This window comes from Phoxinus phoxinus (genome assembly GCF_949152265.1).
Source record: "Phoxinus phoxinus genome assembly, chromosome: 2".
In the NCBI taxonomy this organism is placed as follows: Eukaryota; Metazoa; Chordata; class Actinopteri; order Cypriniformes; family Leuciscidae; genus Phoxinus; species Phoxinus phoxinus.
The window spans coordinates 727,282-749,771 of record NC_136877.1 but is presented as its reverse complement, the minus strand read 5'-3'; the positions used below and the strand labels follow the sequence as shown (position 1 = coordinate 749,771).

Here is a 22,490-nt window from a genome sequence, read left to right as displayed (position 1 = left end):
TTCGCTAGTCTCTGTGCTGCGAGTCGCGTCGCTAGTCTCTGTGCAGCGAGTCCCTTCGCTAGTCTCTGTGCCGCGAGTCGCTTCGCTAGTCTCTGTGCCGCGAGTCGCTTCGCTAGTCTCTGTGCCGCGAGTCGCTTCGCTAGTCTCTGTGCCGCGAGTCGCTTCGCTAGTCTCTGTGCTGCGAGTCGCGTCGCTAGTCTCTGTGCAGCGAGTCCCTTCGCTAGTCTCTGTGCAGCGAGTCGCGTCGCTAGTCTCTGTGCCGCGAGTCGCTTCGCTAGTCTCTGTGCCGCGAGTCGCTTCGCTAGTCTCTGTGCTGCGAGTCGCGTCGCTAGTCTCTGTGCTGCGAGTCGCGTCGCTAGTCTCTGTGCTGCGAGACGCTTCGCTAGTCTCTGTGCAGCGAGTCGCGTCGTTAGTCTCTGTGCAGAGAGTCCCTTCGCTAGTCTCTGTGCAGCGAGTCGCGTCGCTAGTCTCTGTGCAGCGAGTCGCGTCGCTAGTCTCTGTGCCGCGAGTCGCGTCGCTAGTCTCTGTGCCGCGAGTCGCGTCGCTAGTCTCTGTGCCGCGAGTCGCGTCGCTAGTCTCTGTGCCGCGAGTCGCGTCGTAGCGTTCGTAGTGCTGTCGCTCTAATGTTGTCGGTAGACTGCATGTCTGGCCATATCTATACAAAATATCATCACAACGATATATACAACTATATTATTTTAATTTGACTAGGAATTAGCTGAAAAGAAATGATATGCTGTTGGGACAGTGTTTTTATATTACCACAGCAGTGTTCAGAATCATTTACTAGATTAACGATCGATTAATCAACAAATTAAACTCACTCATACTGTCATAAATTACTGTCATTCGAATTTGACACATAATCAATGTTCTTGTCCCGGATAGTCAACATGATGCAGGAGAAACTGTAAGGTGAACTGCAGCAGTGCTAAACTCACATCATAAATCTACAACACTCCAACTATAAGTGTGTGAATTAAACTCACTGAGTTTCTTTTCCATGCATCATTTTTATTATCTCCATATATATGTGTGTGTGGTCACAGTCACATCTTATAAAACGGTGAAATCGCCCTCGAGGCGGTGACGTGAGCAAGTCTGCTTTCCTATTGGTTGTCGCTCGCGAAAATAGCTTCTCATTTGCATAAAGTGGAAATTTCTGAACTTTTGTCGCGTGTCTCGCGCCGCTTGACACGCCCACATTCTGTCGCTCGTACCGCCGATTGGAATGAATGGGATCGTGGCGGTGGCGGTGTGAACGGGGCTTCAGTTGTGGTGTGGTTTCCTTCAGGAAGTGTGTGTGTGTGTGTGTGTTGGGGATCTTGTATAAAGGTGAATAAACATGATGTCTCCCGGTCTCAGCACGCAGTGATGCTCCAGCGCCGACGGGACGGAGTCAAGCCGGACATGCCGAACGCAGAGGAGCGAGACCAGATGCTCTCAGCTCTCGGAGGAAAGCCATACTGACATCATCAGGTCCCCCAGTGACATCATCAGGTCCCCCAGTGACATCATCAGGTCCCCCAGTGACATCATCAGGTCCCCCAGTGACATCACCAGATCCCCCAGTGACATCATCAGGTCCCCCAGTGACATCATCAGATCCTCCAGTGACATCATCAGGTCCCCCAGTGACATCACCAGATCCCCCAGTGACATCACCAGATCCTCCAGTGACATCATCAGGTCCCCCAGTGACATCACCAGATCCCCCAGTGACATCACCAGATCCCCCAGTGACATCATCCGATCCCCCAGTGACATCATCAGGTCCTCCAGTGACATCATCCGATCCCCCAGTGACATCATCAGGTCCTCCAGTGACATCATCAGATCCCCCAGTGACATCATCAGATCCTCCAGTGACATCACCAGATCCCCCAGTGACATCATCAGATCCCCCAGTGACATCATCAGATGCTCCAGTGACATCATCAGATCCCCCAGTGACATCATCAGATCCTCCAGTGACATCATCAGATGCTCCAGTGACATCATCAGATCCCCCAGTGACATCATCAGATCCCCCAGTGACATCATCAGATCCTCCAGTGACATCATCAGATGCTCCAGTGACATCATCAGATCCCCCAGTGACATCATCAGATGCTCCAGTGACATCACCAGAACATTTCTTGTGGGATTCTCTAACGCTGTGTCCATCACTGAAGCATTTAATGTGTATTCATTCATTCAAACGTGAACGTATTTTGAGTACGAGTGGGTGTCGTGTCAAGTTATTTTTATTTAATGCTTTTCACAGATGCATTGTTTACAGAAATGCATGATGTTAATGTTAACACCTCAATACCTGATGGTCCACGTTTAGCGGATTCATTCCCGTTCACGTCCTCGTAATTACAACTTGTAACCTGGGAATTCTCCTACTTGCATCAGAAATACCATGTTTGCAAAGATCTAGGAAGTATGAAAAACGATGACACAGCCCGTTATTATACCTTAAAATGTGCCTTTCTGCAACCAAAACTGGACCAATCAGCTGCGAGCAAAGTGACGTAAATCTGACACAATAAGGCCACGCCCCCCGTTTCCATCACAGCTTAAAATTAGACAAAATTGCTTGTCTTTTGCCCTTTAATTTGCTATATTTATGTTTTAATGTGCTATATTTATATTATACGAATTATAATTATTTCTAATTCATAGTTAATTGACAATATATAACTTTGCATTTAAATTAACATAAATAAAAGCTTTAATATATAAAGCGTGTGTTCTTTTGAGCTCGTTGTGAACCTATATAAAGTATTATTTAATGTCAGTGTTCAGCATGATCAGTGGTGTCCACACGGCGGCGCACGCGCACTGCGCACAAACAGCGGACATTCAACAGGTTGAAATATATTCCTAAACACGTTTAAGAATTTACCCTACGTAAAGACAACAGTAGTAAAATAATTTTCTAATTTTTCAGAGACTTGCCATTTCTAATTTCACAGATCTAGCCTGAATATGTAGATCATATATAAATTAAAAATGTTTATATATATGTGTATTGAATAGATTTGAAGGTATAAATTGGCAGAATTCCACTGAGCCCACACTACACTACATGTACAGTGACGGGAGAAACGAAGCTTTTGAATCAAATTAATGAGTTGATTCGCTAAATGATTCACTGTTGGGATGCGCTGGCGACCCCTGCTGGTCAGAAGAGTGAAAATCTCCAATACTAACCATATACTGTCTATGATACTAACCAACTGCAGAACCATACGTCATAGCAGCGTGAGGACGACAGCGCCAGCCTGACAGTCTGATGCCGGAAGTGGGCGGAGCAAGGCGTTATTTCCAAACAATGTTATTTTAAAGATTTTTTTTAAACGATTTAATGAAAAAGATATATTTTATATATATATATATATCAAATATTATAAAAGATAAGAATTATGTTTTTTTCCTATTAACAAAATTAGTACAATATACTAGCTAGGTCTATAATATTAATAGTTTTTTAAAAGTTAAAATTATACTTTATCCATTTGTTTTGTTTGATTACAAATATTCAATAGTAATTTAATTAATTAAATAAAAATACAAAATCGAACTAAATTTTTTTTATATAAAACAAAATCAAACCAAAGAAAATAAATCTTATAAAAGTTATGAAGGCAGACATTTAACAATAATTGTCAAGTGACAAGTAAATAAAATAAATAAAAACTCCATGCGTTAATCCTGAGGCGCCCTTTTATTGTTAGCAGTTAGCAGTATTTTTATACCGTATTTTAAGAGCCTTTCATGTTTCGTTTCTAGTTCAAAGAAGACATGGAAGTTTTTCTTTACCATGACCATATCTCTCTATATGGCTCTGACCATGACGAAAGGCGCCTCAGGATTAACGCATGGAGTTTTGATTTATTTTATTTATTTGTCACTTAACAATTATTGTTAAATGTGTGCCTGCATAACTTTTAAAATTGTATTATTATTTTTTTAAACTTTATTAAAAAGAGAGATTTATTTATTAAAAGTTATAAGAAGGAAGAAAGAATAATATTATTTTTAATAAGATCAATTCAGAATTGTTTATTTATTCATTTATTATTCAAAAGAATTATGTTCTTAAGAAAACTTTTATAAGTTTTAATAAGTTTTATAAGATTTATTTTATTTGCTAGAATGAGTAAAAAAAAAATTTTTTTTTTAAAAACGATTTAATGGAAAAGATATAATATCAAATAGTATAAAAGATACGAATTATGTTTTCAGATTTATTTTCTTTGGTTTGATTTTGTTTTATATAAAAAAAAATTTGTTCGATTTTGTATTTTTATTGAATTACTTACTATTAGGCTATTTATTTGGAGCAGGTACAGCTCAGTGTGTGATGCTTTTGCTATTTCAGAGGAAAAAAACATTTTTTTAAAATTAATCATTTTTGTTTTTTCAGTCCATCATAGAATTATGTTGTGTATGGTCTAAACATGCTTTTCAATTAAATCAAATGTTCAAACACTCAAGCTTTGTTTTAATTTTTTTAAGCTTTGTTAAATTTATATTTGTAATCATTTGACACAACAAAACAAATGGATAAAGTATAATTTTAACTTTTAAAAAACTATTCATATTATAGGCTAGTATATTGTATTTTGTTAATAGGTCAAAACGTATTTTTTATAATATTTGATATACATATATATATATTTTATTTTTTTTCATTAAATCGTTTAAAAAAACGTTGTTTGAAAATAACGCCTTGCTCCGCCCACTTCCGGCATCAGACTGTCAGACTGGCGCTGTCGTCCTCGCACTAGGCTAGATGGCTCAAGGCGGAGTCAGCTGTGTCGTCACTTGGCGGCCATCTTAGGTCAGGAGACTGCGCTGCTGCTCCCTGCTGCTGTGGACGGAAGGTGAGTGACATACGCCAACTAAAATGCTCGTAACTTGCTGAATTCTTGACGGATTTACAAACGGTTTGGTTTATTACAAACCTTATTAACGTGGCTATGATTTGTGCTGATGCCGATGTTTAATAAACTCCGTGGCTATAATTTTTCACAAGTATGCAGTTAAATAGCCGCATCCCTGACGTTTATGACACACCAAGCCGTTTGAAAATCGGTTGAAAATTGAGCAAAATATAGTAATTTCAGCACTACATGCACAATAGACTTTAATGTTATAACTGGAAGAGCGGTCCTGTCCTAAGATGGCCGCCGTGTGACGTCGTCGGGTCCCATTGGCTCTCAGCGCCGGTAAGCCATCTAGCCTTTATCATAGACTGGCCTTTATACATGTCTATGGTCACACTGCTATGGTTCTGCGGTTCTGCAGTTGGATCTATCTCGAAAATGCAGCGAAAACTCAGTCAAAACATGCAGAAAAACAGCTTTTACAAACAAAAGTCATCTATTAAATGCAATTAACAAATCATCTAATACCATTAAATATGAAGTTTCTCTATAATACGTGTTTTTTAAAAACTAATTGTTAAACTTGTTTTGTCCGTTTTATGGAGAATTTGGTTAATTAGACCAGTAAGAGACTTTTAAGTATAATTCTTCCTTTTTATTATACAAATATGTCATTAAATGTCTACAAATGTATAAAAATGATCCTAGATCAGGTATAAAAAAATCATACTTGTTCATGAGTTCACGGAGACTCGTTTACTGGGATCACGTGACTGGCAGTTTGAATCGCGCTCCGATTCACTGGTTCGAAACAAATGATTCGCAAAGGGGTTCGGATCTCCACGAAGCTCCATCTCGAACACACCCATATTTCATAAATCATGCGAATGGTTTAGTGCTTTTGTGGAGCTGACATGTCTTCATAAAAGTGTGTAGATTTTTAAGAAGAAAGAAGAAGCAAACTATACTATAATTGACAGATTTATTAGTAAGAGACAATAATACACCAAATAAACTAGTTCCATTATACAATCATTGTCATTAAGTAAGTCATTAAAAACATGGTTAAAAGATATATATTTTTAAAAATCAACAGAATCACCATCTATAATATTTAAATTCTAAAGTCAGAAATTATTTATTGGGTGCAAATTAAGTGCAAGAGGCAAAATGTTGCTATTATTAAAACGGAAACTCCTTCATATTGAAACTGAAGTGCTGAATGTGAGAAGTGCAGATTGGTCACAGTTTATGTCAGTTTTAAATATTTCTCTATTTTCATGCGTGTTTAATGTGTGGATATTCTCTCTCTCCCTCTCTCTCTCTCTCTTCACTGGGTTCCTCTAATGGTGGAGATTAATCGCTCTTCTTCCCATGACCTTTGAACTTAGCCATGAAGTTGAACGCTCCCAGATATCCACCCAACAGCACACCGATCTTAGTGGGAAGAAAACTGTGTGACGGAGGAAAAGAAGCTGTTATACAAGCACAACGACATAACAAAACACACAAATATGAAAACAGTTTCAAACGAAGCCACGGAAGAACTGTTGTGAGTCTTCGAGCGAATCGAATCGAGCGAGTCATTGATTCAGTGACTCGTTCATAAAGACGGCCAATTGCTTCGTTCTCGAATGAATCAGCCGCTTGAATGAATCGGTTGAATGAATGATTCAATGACTCACTCATTAAGACGGGCTTGGTGGTTTTAGTTTCATATTCAGAGTATAATTTCATGTTTCATTCATGTGTAAATATACCTAAATGCCATTTCAGATGCAGATTCTGAAAAAACAATGTTATGGCCTTAAAAGTTTAATAAATTTAATGTTGAATCAAAATATCTAAAGTTTTTGTTGTCTTAACACAATAACGACTTTAAATCATCATGTAATAAATTAGATTAATCATTTAATGGCTTGACAGAATACGAGTCAGGTGTGAGTAAATGTTGTATGTTGTAAAAAACACATGTATGCACATCTTGGCGTTTATGTGTGCGATATCTCATAATGCGCATACACAGGCGATGGAGACGTGAAGTGTGTTTAATAAGCAGAAGTTTATCACTCACTTCTTCAGAGCGATGGCGATGTAAAGACTTCGAGGCATGTAGAGATAAACCTGATCCCGGCGGACCGCGTCCACGATCTTCCTGCACGCGTAATCCGGGTCAAGAATAGGCATGAGTCTGGGAAATCTGCAACACACACACACACACACACACACACACACACGTAATGGTTTTTATACTGTACAAACTGTATATTCTCTCCCCTTACACGTGTGTGCGTGTGTGTGTGTGTGTTATCTCGGAATAAACCCCCTTCAAGCTGGTGCAAGACCTGATCCTGATCACCCTGTCGGGTTTATTATGAGATTACACACACACACACACACACACACACACCTGAAGGGGGTTTATTCTGAGATAACAACCGGCTGGATCTACATTATCCCTTACATGATGCGGATCAGTTCTTGTTCTAGATAATGACTCCTCATGTATTCCTCGAGCTGAAAGTGTGTGTTAAATGAATGTACTGGTCCAGATCTAACATTCCTGTGCTCAACAATACAGACAATCACATTCTGTTATTTTCTGAGAAGCAGTTTCTTACTTAGTGTTGGCGCCCTCGAACATGCCGGTGTTGATGAAGAACGGGCAGACGATGGTGGTCTTCACTTTATCACAACCCAAAGCCAGCAGCTCCAGCGCCATCGACTCCGCGAACCCCACCGCGGCGAACTTACTCGCACAGTAATCTGAGGACGACACAAACTTACTCTCACAGTAATCTGAGGACGACACAAACTTACTCTCACAGTAATCTGAGGACGGCACAAACTTACTCTCACAGTAATCTGAGGACGGCACAAACTTACTCTCACAGTAATCTGAGGACGACACAAACTTACTCTCACAGTAATCTGAGGACTGCACAAACTTACTCTCACAGTAATCTGAGGACGACACAAACTTACTCTCACAGTAATCTGAGGACTGCACAAACTTACTCTCACAGTAATCTGAGGACGGCACAAACTTACTCTCACAGTAATCTGAGGACGGCACAAACTTACTCTCACAGTAATCTGAGGACGGCACAAACTTACTCTCACAGTAATCTGAGGACTGCACAAACTTACTCTCACAGTAATCTGAGGACGACACAAACTTACTCTCACAGTAATCTGAGGACTGCACAAACTTACTCTCACAGTAATCTGAGGACGGCACAAACTTACTCTCACAGTAATCTGAGGACTGCACAAACTTACTCTCACAGTAATCTGAGGACTGCACAAACTTACTCTCACAGTAATCTGAGGACGGCACAAACTTACTCTCACAGTAATCTGAGGACGGCACAAACTTACTCTCACAGTAATCTGAGGACGACACAAACTTACTCTCACAGTAATCTGAGGACGACACAAACTTACTCTCACAGTAATCTGAGGACTGCACAAACTTACTCTCACAGTAATCTGAGGACGGCACAAACTTACTCTCACAGTAATCTGAGGACTGCACAAACTTACTCTCACAGTAATCTGAGGACTGCACAAACTTACTCTCACAGTAATCTGAGTACGACACAAACTTACTCTCACAGTAATCTGAGGACTGCACAAACTTACTCTCACAGTAATCTGAGGACGGCACAAATTTACTCACACAGTAATCTGAGGACTGCGCAAACTTACTCTCACAGTAATCTGAGGACTGCACAAACTTACTCTCACAGTAATCTGAGGACGGCACAAACTTACTCTCACAGTAATCTGAGGACTGCACAAACTTACTCTCACAGTAATCTGAGGACTGCACAAACTTACTCTCACAGTAATCTGAGGACGACACAAACTTACTCTCACAGTAATCTGAGGACTGCACAAACTTACTCTCACAGTAATCTGAGGACGGCACAAATTTACTCACACAGTAATCTGAGGACTGCGCAAACTTACTCTCACAGTAATCTGAGGACGACACAAACTTACTCTCACAGTAATCTGAGGACGGCACAAATTTACTCTCACAGTAATCTGAGGACTGCACAAACTTACTCTCACAGTAATCTGAGGACGACACAAATTTACTCACACAGTAATCTGAGGACGGCACAAACTTACTCTCACAGTAATCTGAGGACGGCACAAATTTACTCTCACAGTAATCTGAGGACTGCACAAACTTACTCGCACAGTAATCTGAGGACGGCACAAACTTACTCTCACAGTAATCTGAGGACGACACAAACTTACTCTCACAGTAATCTGAGGACTGCACAAACGTACTCTCACAGTAATCTGAGGACGGCACAAACTTACTCTCACAGTAATCTGAGGACGACACAAACTTACTCACACAGTAATCTGAGGACGTCACAAACTTACTCTCACAGTAATCTGAGGACGGCACAAACTTACTCGCACAGTAATCTGAGGACGTCACAAACTTACTCTCACAGTAATCTGAGGACGACACAAACTTACTCTCACAGTAATCTGAGGACTGCACAAACGTACTCTCACAGTAATCTGAGGACGGCACAAACTTACTCTCACAGTAATCTGAGGACGACACAAATTTACTCACACAGTAATCTGAGGACGTCACAAACTTACTCTCACAGTAATCTGAGGACTGCACAAACTTACTCTCACAGTAATCTGAGGACTGCACAAACTTACTCTCACAGTAATCTGAGGACTGCACAAACTTACTCTCACAGTAATCTGAGGACTGCACAAACTTACTCTCACAGTAATCTGAGGACGTCACAAACTTACTCTCACAGTAATCTGAGGACGTCACAAACTTACTCTCACAGTAATCTGAGGACTGCACAAACGTACTCTCACAGTAATCTGAGGACGGCACAAACTTACTCTCACAGTAATCTGAGGACGACACAAACTTACTCAAACAGTAATCTGAGGACGTCACAAACTTACTCTCACAGTAATCTGAGGACTGCACAAACTTACTCTCACAGTAATCTGAGGACTGCACAAACTTACTCTCACAGTAATCTGAGGACTGCACAAACTTACTCTCACAGTAATCTGAGGACGTCACAAACTTACTCTCACAGTAATCTGAGGACGACACAAACTTACTCTCACAGTAATCTGAGGACTGCACAAACGTACTCTCACAGTAATCTGAGGACGGCACAAACTTACTCTCACAGTAATCTGAGGACGACACAAACTTACTCACACAGTAATCTGAGGACGTCACAAACTTACTCTCACAGTAATCTGAGGACTGCACAAACTTACTCTCACAGTAATCTGAGGACTGCACAAACTTACTCTCACAGTAATCTGAGGACTGCACAAACTTACTCTCACAGTAATCTGAGGACTGCACAAACTTACTCTCACAGTAATCTGAGGACGTCACAAACTTACTCTCACAGTAATCTGAGGACGTCACAAACTTACTCTCACAGTAATCTGAGGACTGCACAAACTTACTCTCACAGTAATCTGAGGACTGCACAAACTTACTCTCACAGTAATCTGAGGACGGCACAAACTTACTCACACAGTAATCTGAGGACGACACAAACTTACTCTCACAGTAATCTGAGGACGGCACAAACTTACTCTCACAGTAATCTGAGGACGACACAAACTTACTCTCACAGTAATCTGAGGACTGCACAAACTTACTCTCACAGTAATCTGAGGACTGCACAAACTTACTCTCACAGTAATCTGAGGACGGAACAAACTTACTCTCACAGTAATCTGAGGACTGCACAAACTTACTCTCACAGTAATCTGAGGACTGCACAAACTTACTCTCACAGTAATCTGAGGACGTCACAAACTTACTCTCACAGTAATCTGAGGACTGCACAAACTTACTCTCACAGTAATCTGAGGACGGCACAAACTTACTCTCACAGTAATCTGAGGACGGCACAAACTTACTCTCACAGTAATCTGAGGACGACACAAACTTACTCTCACAGTAATCTGAGGACTGCACAAACTTACTCTCACAGTAATCTGAGGACGACACAAACTTACTCGCACAGTAATCTGAGGACGACACAAACTTACTCTCACAGTAATCTGAGGACGGCACAAACTTACTCTCACAGTAATCTGAGGACGGCACAAACTTACTCTCACGGTAATCTGAGGACGACACAAACTTACTCTCACAGTAATCTGAGGACTGCACAAACTTACTCTCACAGTAATCTGAGGACGACACAAATTTACTCTCAAAGTAATCTGAGGACTGCACAAACTTACTCTCACAGTAATCTGAGGACTGCACAAACTTACTCTCACAGTAATCTGAGGACTGCACAAACTTACTCTCACAGTAATCTGAGGACTGCACAAACTTACTCTCACAGTAATCTGAGGACTGCACAAACTTACTCTCACAGTAATCTGAGGACGACACAAACTTACTCTCAAAGTAATCTGAGGACTGCACAAACTTACTCACACAGTAATCTGAGGACTGCACAAACTTACTCACACAGTAATCTGAGGACGACACAAACTTACTCTCACAGTAATCTGAGGACGACACAAACTTACTCTCAAAGTAATCTGAGGACTGCACAAACTTACTCTCACAGTAATCTGAGGACTGCACAAACTTACTCTCACAGTAATCTGAGGACGGCACAAACTTACTCTCACAGTAATCTGAGGACTGCACAAACTTACTCTCACAGTAATCTGAGGACTGCACAAATTTACTCTCACAGTAATCTGAGGACGACACAAACTTACTCTCACAGTAATCTGAGGACGACACAAACTTACTCTCACAGTAATCTGAGGACGACACAAACTTACTCTCACAGTAATCTGAGGACGACACAAACTTACTCTCACAGTAATCTGAGGACGACACAAACTTACTCTCACAGTAATCTGAGGACGACACAAACTTACTCTCACAGTAATCTGAGGACGACACAAACTTACTCTCAAAGTAATCTGAGGACTGCACAAACTTACTCACACAGTAATCTGAGGACTGCACAAACTTACTCTCACAGTAATCTGAGGACGGCACAAACTTACTCTCACAGTAATCTGAGGACGGCACAAACTTACTCTCACAGTAATCTGAGGACGACACAAACTTACTCTCACAGTAATCTGAGGACGACACAAACTTACTCTCACAGTAATCTGAGGACGACACAAACTTACTCTCAAAGTAATCTGAGGACTGCACAAACTTACTCACACAGTAATCTGAGGACGACACAAACTTACTCTCACAGTAATCTGAGGACGACACAAACTTACTCTCACAGTAATCTGAGGACGACACAAACTTACTCTCACAGTAATCTGAGGACGACACAAACTTACTCTCACAGTAATCTGAGGACGACACAAACTTACTCTCACAGTAATCTGAGGACGACACAAACTTACTCTCACAGTAATCTGAGGACGACACAAACTTACTCTCACAGTAATCTGAGGACGACACAAACTTACTCTCACAGTAATCTGAGGACGACACAAACTTACTCTCAAAGTAATCTGAGGACTGCACAAACTTACTCACACAGTAATCTGAGGACGACACAAACTTACTCTCACAGTAATCTGAGGACGACACAAACTTACTCTCAAAGTAATCTGAGGACTGCACAAACTTACTCTCACAGTAATCTGAGGACTGCACAAACTTACTCTCACAGTAATCTGAGGACGGCACAAACTTACTCTCACAGTAATCTGAGGACTGCACAAACTTACTCTCACAGTAATCTGAGGACGGCACAAACTTACTCTCACAGTAATCTGAGGACTGCACAAACTTACTCTCACAGTAATCTGAGGACGGCACAAACTTACTCTCACAGTAATCTGAGGACGACACAAACTTACTCTCACAGTAATCTGAGGACGACACAAACTTACTCTCACAGTAATCTGAGGACGACACAAACTTACTCTCACAGTAATCTGAGGACTGCACAAACTTACTCTCACAGTAATCTGAGGACTGCACAAATTTACTCTCACAGTAATCTGAGGACGACACAAACTTACTCTCACAGTAATCTGAGGACGACACAAACTTACTCTCACAGTAATCTGAGGACGACACAAACTTACTCTCACAGTAATCTGAGGACGACACAAACTTACTCTCACAGTAATCTGAGGACGACACAAACTTACTCTCACAGTAATCTGAGGACGACACAAACTTACTCTCACAGTAATCTGAGGACGACACAAACTTACTCTCACAGTAATCTGAGGACGACACAAACTTACTCTCACAGTAATCTGAGGACGACACAAACTTACTCTCACAGTAATCTGAGGACGGCACAAACTTACTCTCACAGTAATCTGAGGACTGCACAAACTTACTCTCACAGTAATCTGAGGACGGCACAAACTTACTCTCACAGTAATCTGAGGACTGCACAAACTTACTCTCACAGTAATCTGAGGACGGCACAAACTTACTCTCACAGTAATCTGAGGACGACACAAATTTACTCTCACAGTAATCTGAGGACTGCACAAACTTACTCTCACAGTAATCTGAGGACGACACAAACTTACTCTCACAGTAATCTGAGGACGGCACAAACTTACTCTCACAGTAATCTGAGGACGACACAAACTTACTCTCACAGTAATCTGAGGACGACACAAACTTACTCTCACAGTAATCTGAGGACTGCACAAACTTACTCTCACAGTAATCTGAGGACTGCACAAATTTACTCTCACAGTAATCTGAGGACGACACAAACTTACTCTCACAGTAATCTGAGGACGACACAAACTTACTCTCACAGTAATCTGAGGACGACACAAACTTACTCTCACAGTAATCTGAGGACGACACAAACTTACTCTCACAGTAATCTGAGGACGACACAAACTTACTCTCACAGTAATCTGAGGACGACACAAACTTACTCTCACAGTAATCTGAGGACTGCACAAACTTACTCTCACAGTAATCTGAGGACGACACAAACTTACTCTCACAGTAATCTGAGGACGGCACAAACTTACTCTCACAGTAATCTGAGGACGACACAAACTTACTCTCACAGTAATCTGAGGACGACACAAACTTACTCTCACAGTAATCTGAGGACGACACAAACTTACTCTCACAGTAATCTGAGGACGACACAAACTTACTCTCACAGTAATCTGAGGACGACACAAACTTACTCTCACAGTAATCTGAGGACGACACAAACTTACTCTCACAGTAATCTGAGGACGACACAAACTTACTCTCACAGTAATCTGAGGACGACACAAACTTACTCTCACAGTAATCTGAGGACGACACAAACTTACTCTCACAGTAATCTGAGGACTGCACAAACTTACTCTCACAGTAATCTGAGGACGGCACAAACTTACTCTCACAGTAATCTGAGGACTGCACAAACTTACTCTCACAGTAATCTGAGGACGGCACAAACTTACTCTCACAGTAATCTGAGGACTGCACAAACTTACTCTCACAGTAATCTGAGGACGGCACAAACTTACTCTCACAGTAATCTGAGGACGACACAAACTTACTCTCACAGTAATCTGAGGACTGCACAAACTTACTCTCACAGTAATCTGAGGACGACACAAACTTACTCTCACAGTAATCTGAGGACGGCACAAACTTACTCTCACAGTAATCTGAGGACGGCACAAACTTACTCTCACAGTAATCTGAGGACGGCACAAACTTACTCTCACAGTAATCTGAGGACGACACAAACTTACTCTCACAGTAATCTGAGGACGGCACAAACTTACTCTCACAGTAATCTGAGGACGACACAAACTTACTCTCACAGTAATCTGAGGACGGCACAAACTTACTCTCACAGTAATCTGAGGACTGCACAAATTTACTCTCACAGTAATCTGAGGACGACACAAACTTACTCTCACAGTAATCTGAGGACGACACAAACTTACTCTCACAGTAATCTGAGGACGACACAAACTTACTCTCACAGTAATCTGAGGACGACACAAACTTACTCTCACAGTAATCTGAGAACTGCACAAACTTACTCTCACAGTAATCTGAGGACGACACAAACTTACTCTCACAGTAATCTGAGGACGACACAAACTTACTCTCACAGTAATCTGAGGACGGCACAAACTTACTCTCACAGTAATCTGAGGACTGCACAAATTTACTCTCACAGTAATCTGAGGACGACACAAACTTACTCTCACAGTAATCTGAGGACGGCACAAACTTACTCTCACAGTAATCTGAGGACGACACAAACTTACTCTCACAGTAATCTGAGGACTGCACAAACTTACTCTCACAGTAATCTGAGGACGACACAAACTTACTCTCACAGTAATCTGAGGACGACACAAACTTACTCTCACAGTAATCTGAGGACGACACAAACTTACTCTCACAGTAATCTGAGGACGACACAAACTTACTCTCACAGTAATCTGAGGACGACACAAACTTACTCTCACAGTAATCTGAGGACGGCACAAACTTACTCTCACAGTAATCTGAGGACGACACAAACTTACTCTCACAGTAATCTGAGGACGACACAAACTTACTCTCACAGTAATCTGAGGACGACACAAACTTACTCTCACAGTAATCTGAGGACGACACAAACTTACTCTCACAGTAATCTGAGGACGACACAAACTTACTCTCACAGTAATCTGAGGACGACACAAACTTACTCTCACAGTAATCTGAGGACGACACAAACTTACTCTCACAGTAATCTGAGGACGACACAAACTTACTCTCACAGTAATCTGAGGACGACACAAACTTACTCTCACAGTAATCTGAGGACTGCACAAATTTACTCTCACAGTAATCTGAGGACGACACAAACTTACTCTCACAGTAATCTGAGGACTGCACAAACTTACTCTCACAGTAATCTGAGGACGGCACAAACTTACTCTCACAGTAATCTGAGGACGACACAAACTTACTCTCACAGTAATCTGAGGACGGCACAAACTTACTCTCACAGTAATCTGAGGACGACACAAATTTACTCTCACAGTAATCTGAGGACTGCACAAACTTACTCTCACAGTAATCTGAGGACGACACAAACTTACTCTCACAGTAATCTGAGGACGGCACAAACTTACTCTCACAGTAATCTGAGGACGACACAAACTTACTCTCACAGTAATCTGAGGACGACACAAACTTACTCTCACAGTAATCTGAGGACTGCACAAATTTACTCTCACAGTAATCTGAGGACGACACAAACTTACTCTCACAGTAATCTGAGGACGACACAAACTTACTCTCACAGTAATCTGAGGACGACACAAACTTACTCTCACAGTAATCTGAGGACGACACAAACTTACTCTCACAGTAATCTGAGGACGACACAAACTTACTCTCACAGTAATCTGAGGACGACACAAACTTACTCTCACAGTAATCTGAGGACGACACAAACTTACTCTCACAGTAATCTGAGGACGACACAAACTTACTCTCACAGTAATCTGAGGACGACACAAACTTACTCTCACAGTAATCTGAGTACGACACAAACTTACTCTCACAGTAATCTGAGGACGACACAAACTTACTCTCACAGTAATCTGAGGACGACACAAACTTACTCTCACAGTAATCTGAGGACTGCACAAATTTACTCTCACAGTAATCTGAGGACGACACAAACTTACTCTCACAGTAATCTGAGGACGACACAAACTTACTCTCACAGTAATCTGAGGACGACACAAACTTACTCTCACAGTAATCTGAGGACGACACAAACTTACTCTCACAGTAATCTGAGGACGACACAAACTTACTCTCACAGTAATCTGAGGACGACACAAACTTACTCTCACAGTAATCTGAGGACGACACAAACTTACTCTCACAGTAATCTGAGGACTGCACAAATTTACTCTCACAGTAATCTGAGGACGACACAAACTTACTCTCACAGTAATCTGAGGACGACACAAACTTACTCTCACAGTAATCTGAGGACGACACAAACTTACTCTCACAGTAATCTGAGGACGACACAAACTTACTCTCACAGTAATCTGAGGACTGCACAAATTTACTCTCACAGTAATCTGAGGACGACACAAACTTACTCTCACAGTAATCTGAGGACTGCACAAACTTACTCTCACAGTAATCTGAGGACGACACAAACTTACTCTCACAGTAATCTGAGGACGACACAAACTTACTCTCACAGTAATCTGAGGACGACACAAACTTACTCTCACAGTAATCTGAGGACGACACAAACTTACTCTCACAGTAATCTGAGGACGACACAAACTTACTCACACAGTAATCTGAGGACGACACAAACTTACTCTCACAGTAATCTGAGGACGACACAAACTTACTCTCACAGTAATCTGAGGACGACACAAACTTACTCTCACAGTAATCTGAGGACTGCACAAACTTACTCTCACAGTAATCTGAGGACTGCACAAACTTACTCTCACAGTAATCTGAGGACATGTAATGAAAAATACACACTTCCTCCTGAGAGAGATATTGTTAAACTGAGAAGATCTACTGTACCTGCCAGTCCATTGACTCCGATGAGTCCAGCAGAACTCGCTATACTGACCAGATGACCTCGATTAGCAGCAATCATAGCAGGCAGGAACGCCTTATACATCTGAGAGGAGAGACCGGATATCATGACCAGATAGATCGATAGATAGATAGATAGATAGATAGATAGATAGATCGATAGATAGATCGATATAGATAGATCGATAGATAGATAGATAGATAGATAGATAGATAGATAGATAGATAGATAGATAGATAGATAGATAGATAGATAGATACCCAGAAGTGTGCTAGGCTGTTGACCTCCATGGTCTTCTCCACCAGCGCATCAGGAGATTCCAAGAACTTCTTCCCAGTAACAATTCCTGCATTATTTATCAAAATTGTGACGTCACCAACCTCACGCTTCACCTTCATAAAACAAACGGAACAAGTCGTGAATTACCCTTCTTATTAGCATGTTAAAAATGTTTACTTAAAGTTGCCGTAAAGTTTTAAGTGTCAAAGAATTTACTCATTTAATTATTATTTTTTTACCATTAGGCTAATATTCAGCTGACACAAGTTAAAGTTGTGTGATAAACACATTTACGGTGTAGCTACTGAAAATAAGCATGAGTGAAAGAAAGACAGTAGAAATCATAATGTTTATGGTCATCATTACATATGTTGATGCGAAAACACCGTATGCGGGTAACCGACAGCTATAGTGCACATGACGTCATCGCGATGACGTGTCTTGTGTTTTTTTTTATTTAATAGACAAGGATTACCACCAAATGTGGCCTTTATTGTTCATCTTTGTTTGATTTGTGGGGCAATACCATAAACAAAAAATATGCAATAAATGCAATACTGCAATAAACATTCCTATTTGTTGTAGTATTTGTTTAACACTAGCCTATGTTGGATTATTGTCATGTATATTATTTGTATGTGACTGGCATTCAATAATACAAATAATTAAAATAAAATAAAAATCACACCTGGTTCGCGGTCCTGTACACCTCCTCGCGCTCGCTGCAGTCGCAGGTGTACGTGTACGCGCGCGCCCCGAGCTCCTCTTTGATGGCGCGTGCGGTCTCTTTGAGCGCGTCCTCGTTGATGTCCCACAGAACCAGGCGCGCGTCCAGGCGCGCGAACTCCAGTGCCATGAGCCGCCCAATCCCACTGCCCGCGCCGGTCACGAGCACGAGCTCCCCTGACACACTCTTCCGTCGAACCGGGACAAACAACCGAACCAGCGCCTCTAACGTGTAGACCAGCGACAAGAAGAGCACTTGGAGAGTCTCCAGGAGGAAGTTCATGATGATGGCGAACAGATCCTGGACTCGAAAGGGTTAACCGTCAACTTTGCTCAGTATAATAACCGGATTTATCCGCGCGCGACAGCCGTGCCGGTGTCTCACCTCACTCACTCGTCACTGACACGACAGCAGATTCGCCCCGTTCATCTCGCCTTTCCCCGAGTGTCCCTGTGCCCGACCTTCGCTCCGCAGTCCGGTTATTGCTCCGTGTTTACCGAAGACAAAGTTCAGTCAGTCTCCGAGTCCTAACGGGATGTGTGGGCGCGGCTTCGGTTTAACCGTTTGACGCCCGCGAACTGACGCGCGCACTGAGACACACAGTCTCGAAGTGACTAATTACACCTTGATCATTAATTAGCCTTCAATCTCTTCATAAAGTGGAATAAATCGCGCAGCTCATGTCATTATGGTGGGATTATTTAACATGCCTAGGCTACACAAACACAGGGTTAAATCTTCACCTTTTGTGTTTTTCTTACACTTCTTATAGTTACTGTATAAGTTGTGCTTCGTTATATCCAACTAAACCAACCCTAACCCCACATGTAGTTAATTAATATTACTCGGTACATAAACACTGTATCACAGACACCTTAAAATAAAGTGTAACCGTGTTCTCGATGTGAACAAGCCTTTAGTGAATGTTATTGCAAGAGTCAAATAAACAGTATATTGTGAATCTCACAAGACTTTGTCACAGATTTGAGTGAACTATAACCTACAGCTTTCTTGGAGGATATCAAGCGTACAGTTGCACCCAGTGTCATTAGGCCTATACACTTAAGTATTAATTAACACCATGAACTTACTATAGGGTTTAGCAGTTATTAAACACATGTAACGTGTTACAAAGACACCAAAAGTCGGTTACACTTCATTTTAAGGTGTCATTGTTACAGTGTAATTATATATTTAAGCACTGAGTAATATTAATAAATAACATGTATAGGGTTAGGGTAGGATTGGGGTTTGGTTGAGGATTAGTTGCATGTAATTATGCATAATTTACTGTTATTATACGGTATACATGTATATGTAACAAGCACACTGTAAGATAAAGTGTAGACTTTATTTAGCTCTCGTACGGTTATGGTTACACTATAGATCAAAGGTGGGGTAGATATGCAACATGTAAAACACTAGATAAAGATATTGGTTTTAGTCGCACGTTCCCATTAAATCTGTATAATAATAAATATAATATTATAATAAAGCCTGATCTGATGAGAGATGTGTACAGATCTGTATGAAAACTGTACACATTCGAATCCCACTTCATGCCTTGATTGTATGAGTTTCATGATAAGAGCTTTACATCATTATGTAATCAAACTATACTTTTAAATAAATTATCCAGAAAAGGCTTCTGTCTTCTTAAAGTCCTCCTGTAGTCAATCATTCTTTCCTTAAAACTCATCTTTAATCACCAAAATTACATAATACAAAAAAAAATTCCTTGAAAATAAATTCTTAATGCCTTAAAATATCTTGAATGTAACTCGACACCCTTTCCTCATTTAGTATGCGCGGTTCTATGAATATGCAAATGAGCCCCGCCTCCACTCACTCACTCAGAGATCCACTGGTGGACGATCACACGTTGATCTGATTGGTTACAAGGTAGTGTGTGACGTCATATAAACAACATTTCTCCACAGAAAGGCTGATATCAACTGTTTATTCAAGCAAATGCAGATTCTGCCATATTTCCCGAGTCTTCCTCTCGTACAGCGAGCGAGTGCTTCATGCAGGCCTGATCTGTACTCGATTAAAAAGGCCTGGTTGTTGTACAGTATTAGTTATTCAAATCTTACATGTACAGGTGAACTCAGATGTACTTTAAGACGGTCTTATTCACAGTAAATCACATTAACACAACAAGGACACACCAGACACTTCATTAAAACATCATGAGCGTTCACCTACAACTGAACATTAGCACGTGATTTACTCGCCCTGAACCCGTCAGCGTACATGACTCACTTTCTTTATAATGGCAGTGGATGGCCGTCCATAAAAGTGCATATCCATCATAAATAGATATATTTATATATCTAAAGACCACTTTTATGATGAATAGATGCACTTTTATGATGGATTGATGCACTTTTATGATGGACAGATGCACTTTTATGATGGATTGATGCACTTTTATGATGGACAGATGCACTTTTATGATGGATAGATGCACTTTTATGATGGATTGATGCACTTTTATGATGGACAGATGCACTTTTATGATGGATAGATGCACTTTTATGATGGACAGATGCACTTTTATGATGGACAGATGCACTTTTATGATGGACAGATGCACTTTTATGATGGACAGATGCACTTTTATGATGGATAGATGCACTTTTATGATGGACAGATGCACTTTTATGATGGACAGATGCACTTTTATGATGGATAGATGCACTTTTATGATGGATAGATGCACTTTTATGATGGATAGATACACTTTTATGATAGATAGATGCACTTTTATGATGGATTGATGCACTTTTATGATGGATTGATGCACTTTTATGATGGACAGATGCACTTTTATGATGGATAGATGCACTTTTATGATGGACAGATGCACTTTTATGATGGATAGATGCACTTTTATGATGGATTGATGCACTTTTATGATGGACAGATGCACTTTTATGATGGATAGATGCACTTTTATGATGGACAGATGCACTTTTATGATGGACAGATGCACTTTTATGATGGATAGATGCACTTTTATGGTGGATAGATGTACTTTTATGATGGATAGATGCACTTTTATGATGGACAGATGCACTTTTATGATGGATAGATGCACTTTTATGATGGATAGATGCACTTTTATGATGGATAAATGCACTTTTATGATGGATAGATGCACTTTTATGATGGATTGATGCACTTTTATGATGGATAAATGCACTTTTATGATGGATAAATGCACTTTTATGATGGATTGATGCACTTTTATGATGGATTGATGCACTTTTATGATGGATTGATGCACTTTTATGATGGATAAATGCACTTTTATGATGAATAGATGCACTTTTATGATGGATAAATGCACTTTTATGATGAATAGATGCACTTTTATGATGGATAGATGCACTTTTATGATGGACAGATGCACTTTTATGATGAATAGATGCACTTTTATGATGGATGGATGCACTTTTATGATGGATAGATGCACTTTTATGATGGATTGATGCACTTTTATGATGGATAGATGCACTTTTATGATGGATAGATGCACTTTTATGATGGATTGATGCACTTTTATGATTGATAGATGCACTTTTATGATGAATAGATGCACTTTTATGATGGATTGATACACTTTTATGACGGATAAATGCACTTTTATGATGAATAGATGCACTTTTATGATGGATTGATGCACTTTTATGATGGATTGATGCACTTTTATGATGGACAGATGCACTTTTATGATGGATAAATGCACTTTTATGATGGACAGATGCACTTTTATGATGGATAAATGCACTTTTATGATGGATAGATGCACTTTTATGATGGATTGATGCACTTTTATGATGGATAAATGCACTTTTATGATGAATGGATGCACTTTTATGATGGATTGATGCACTTTTATGATGGATTGATGCACTTTTATGATGGATAAATGCACTTTTATGATGAATAGATGCACTTTTATGATGGATTGAT

General features: G+C 40.5%; 2 protein-coding genes across 3 annotated transcripts in view; one reads left to right on the top strand and one right to left on the bottom strand.

Moving 5' to 3' along the window:
- chchd7 (coiled-coil-helix-coiled-coil-helix domain containing 7) overlaps positions 1–2,223 on the top strand; it is a 12,490-nt gene extending 10,267 nt beyond the window's left edge. Inside the window, exons 4-5 of one of the 2 annotated variants that reach the window (XR_013796685.1) lie at positions 1,366–1,634; positions 1,825–2,223. Coding sequence is in view for 1 of the 2 variants with exons in the window: in XM_079604975.1 (XP_079461101.1) it covers positions 1,366–1,470 (105 nt within the window). In the remaining variant the exon portion in view is untranslated. Of the gene's footprint in view, positions 1–1,365; positions 1,635–1,824 lie in introns of those variants that run through there. The other variant, XM_079604975.1, reaches the window with a different exon arrangement.
- Positions 2,224–5,451: 3,228 nt separating this feature from the next.
- sdr16c5b (short chain dehydrogenase/reductase family 16C, member 5b) lies at positions 5,452–19,116 on the bottom strand. Its single transcript, XM_079604974.1, has 7 exons — positions 18,894–19,116; positions 18,471–18,809; positions 17,764–17,895; positions 17,488–17,587; positions 7,502–7,646; positions 6,955–7,080; positions 5,452–6,333 (listed from the first exon to the last, which is right to left on the bottom strand). Exons 2-7 carry the CDS (start codon positions 18,789–18,791, stop codon positions 6,237–6,239), a joined length of 921 nt encoding a protein of 306 aa, XP_079461100.1. The 5' UTR covers positions 18,792–18,809; positions 18,894–19,116; the 3' UTR covers positions 5,452–6,236.
- Positions 19,117–22,490: the final 3,374 nt, after the last annotated feature.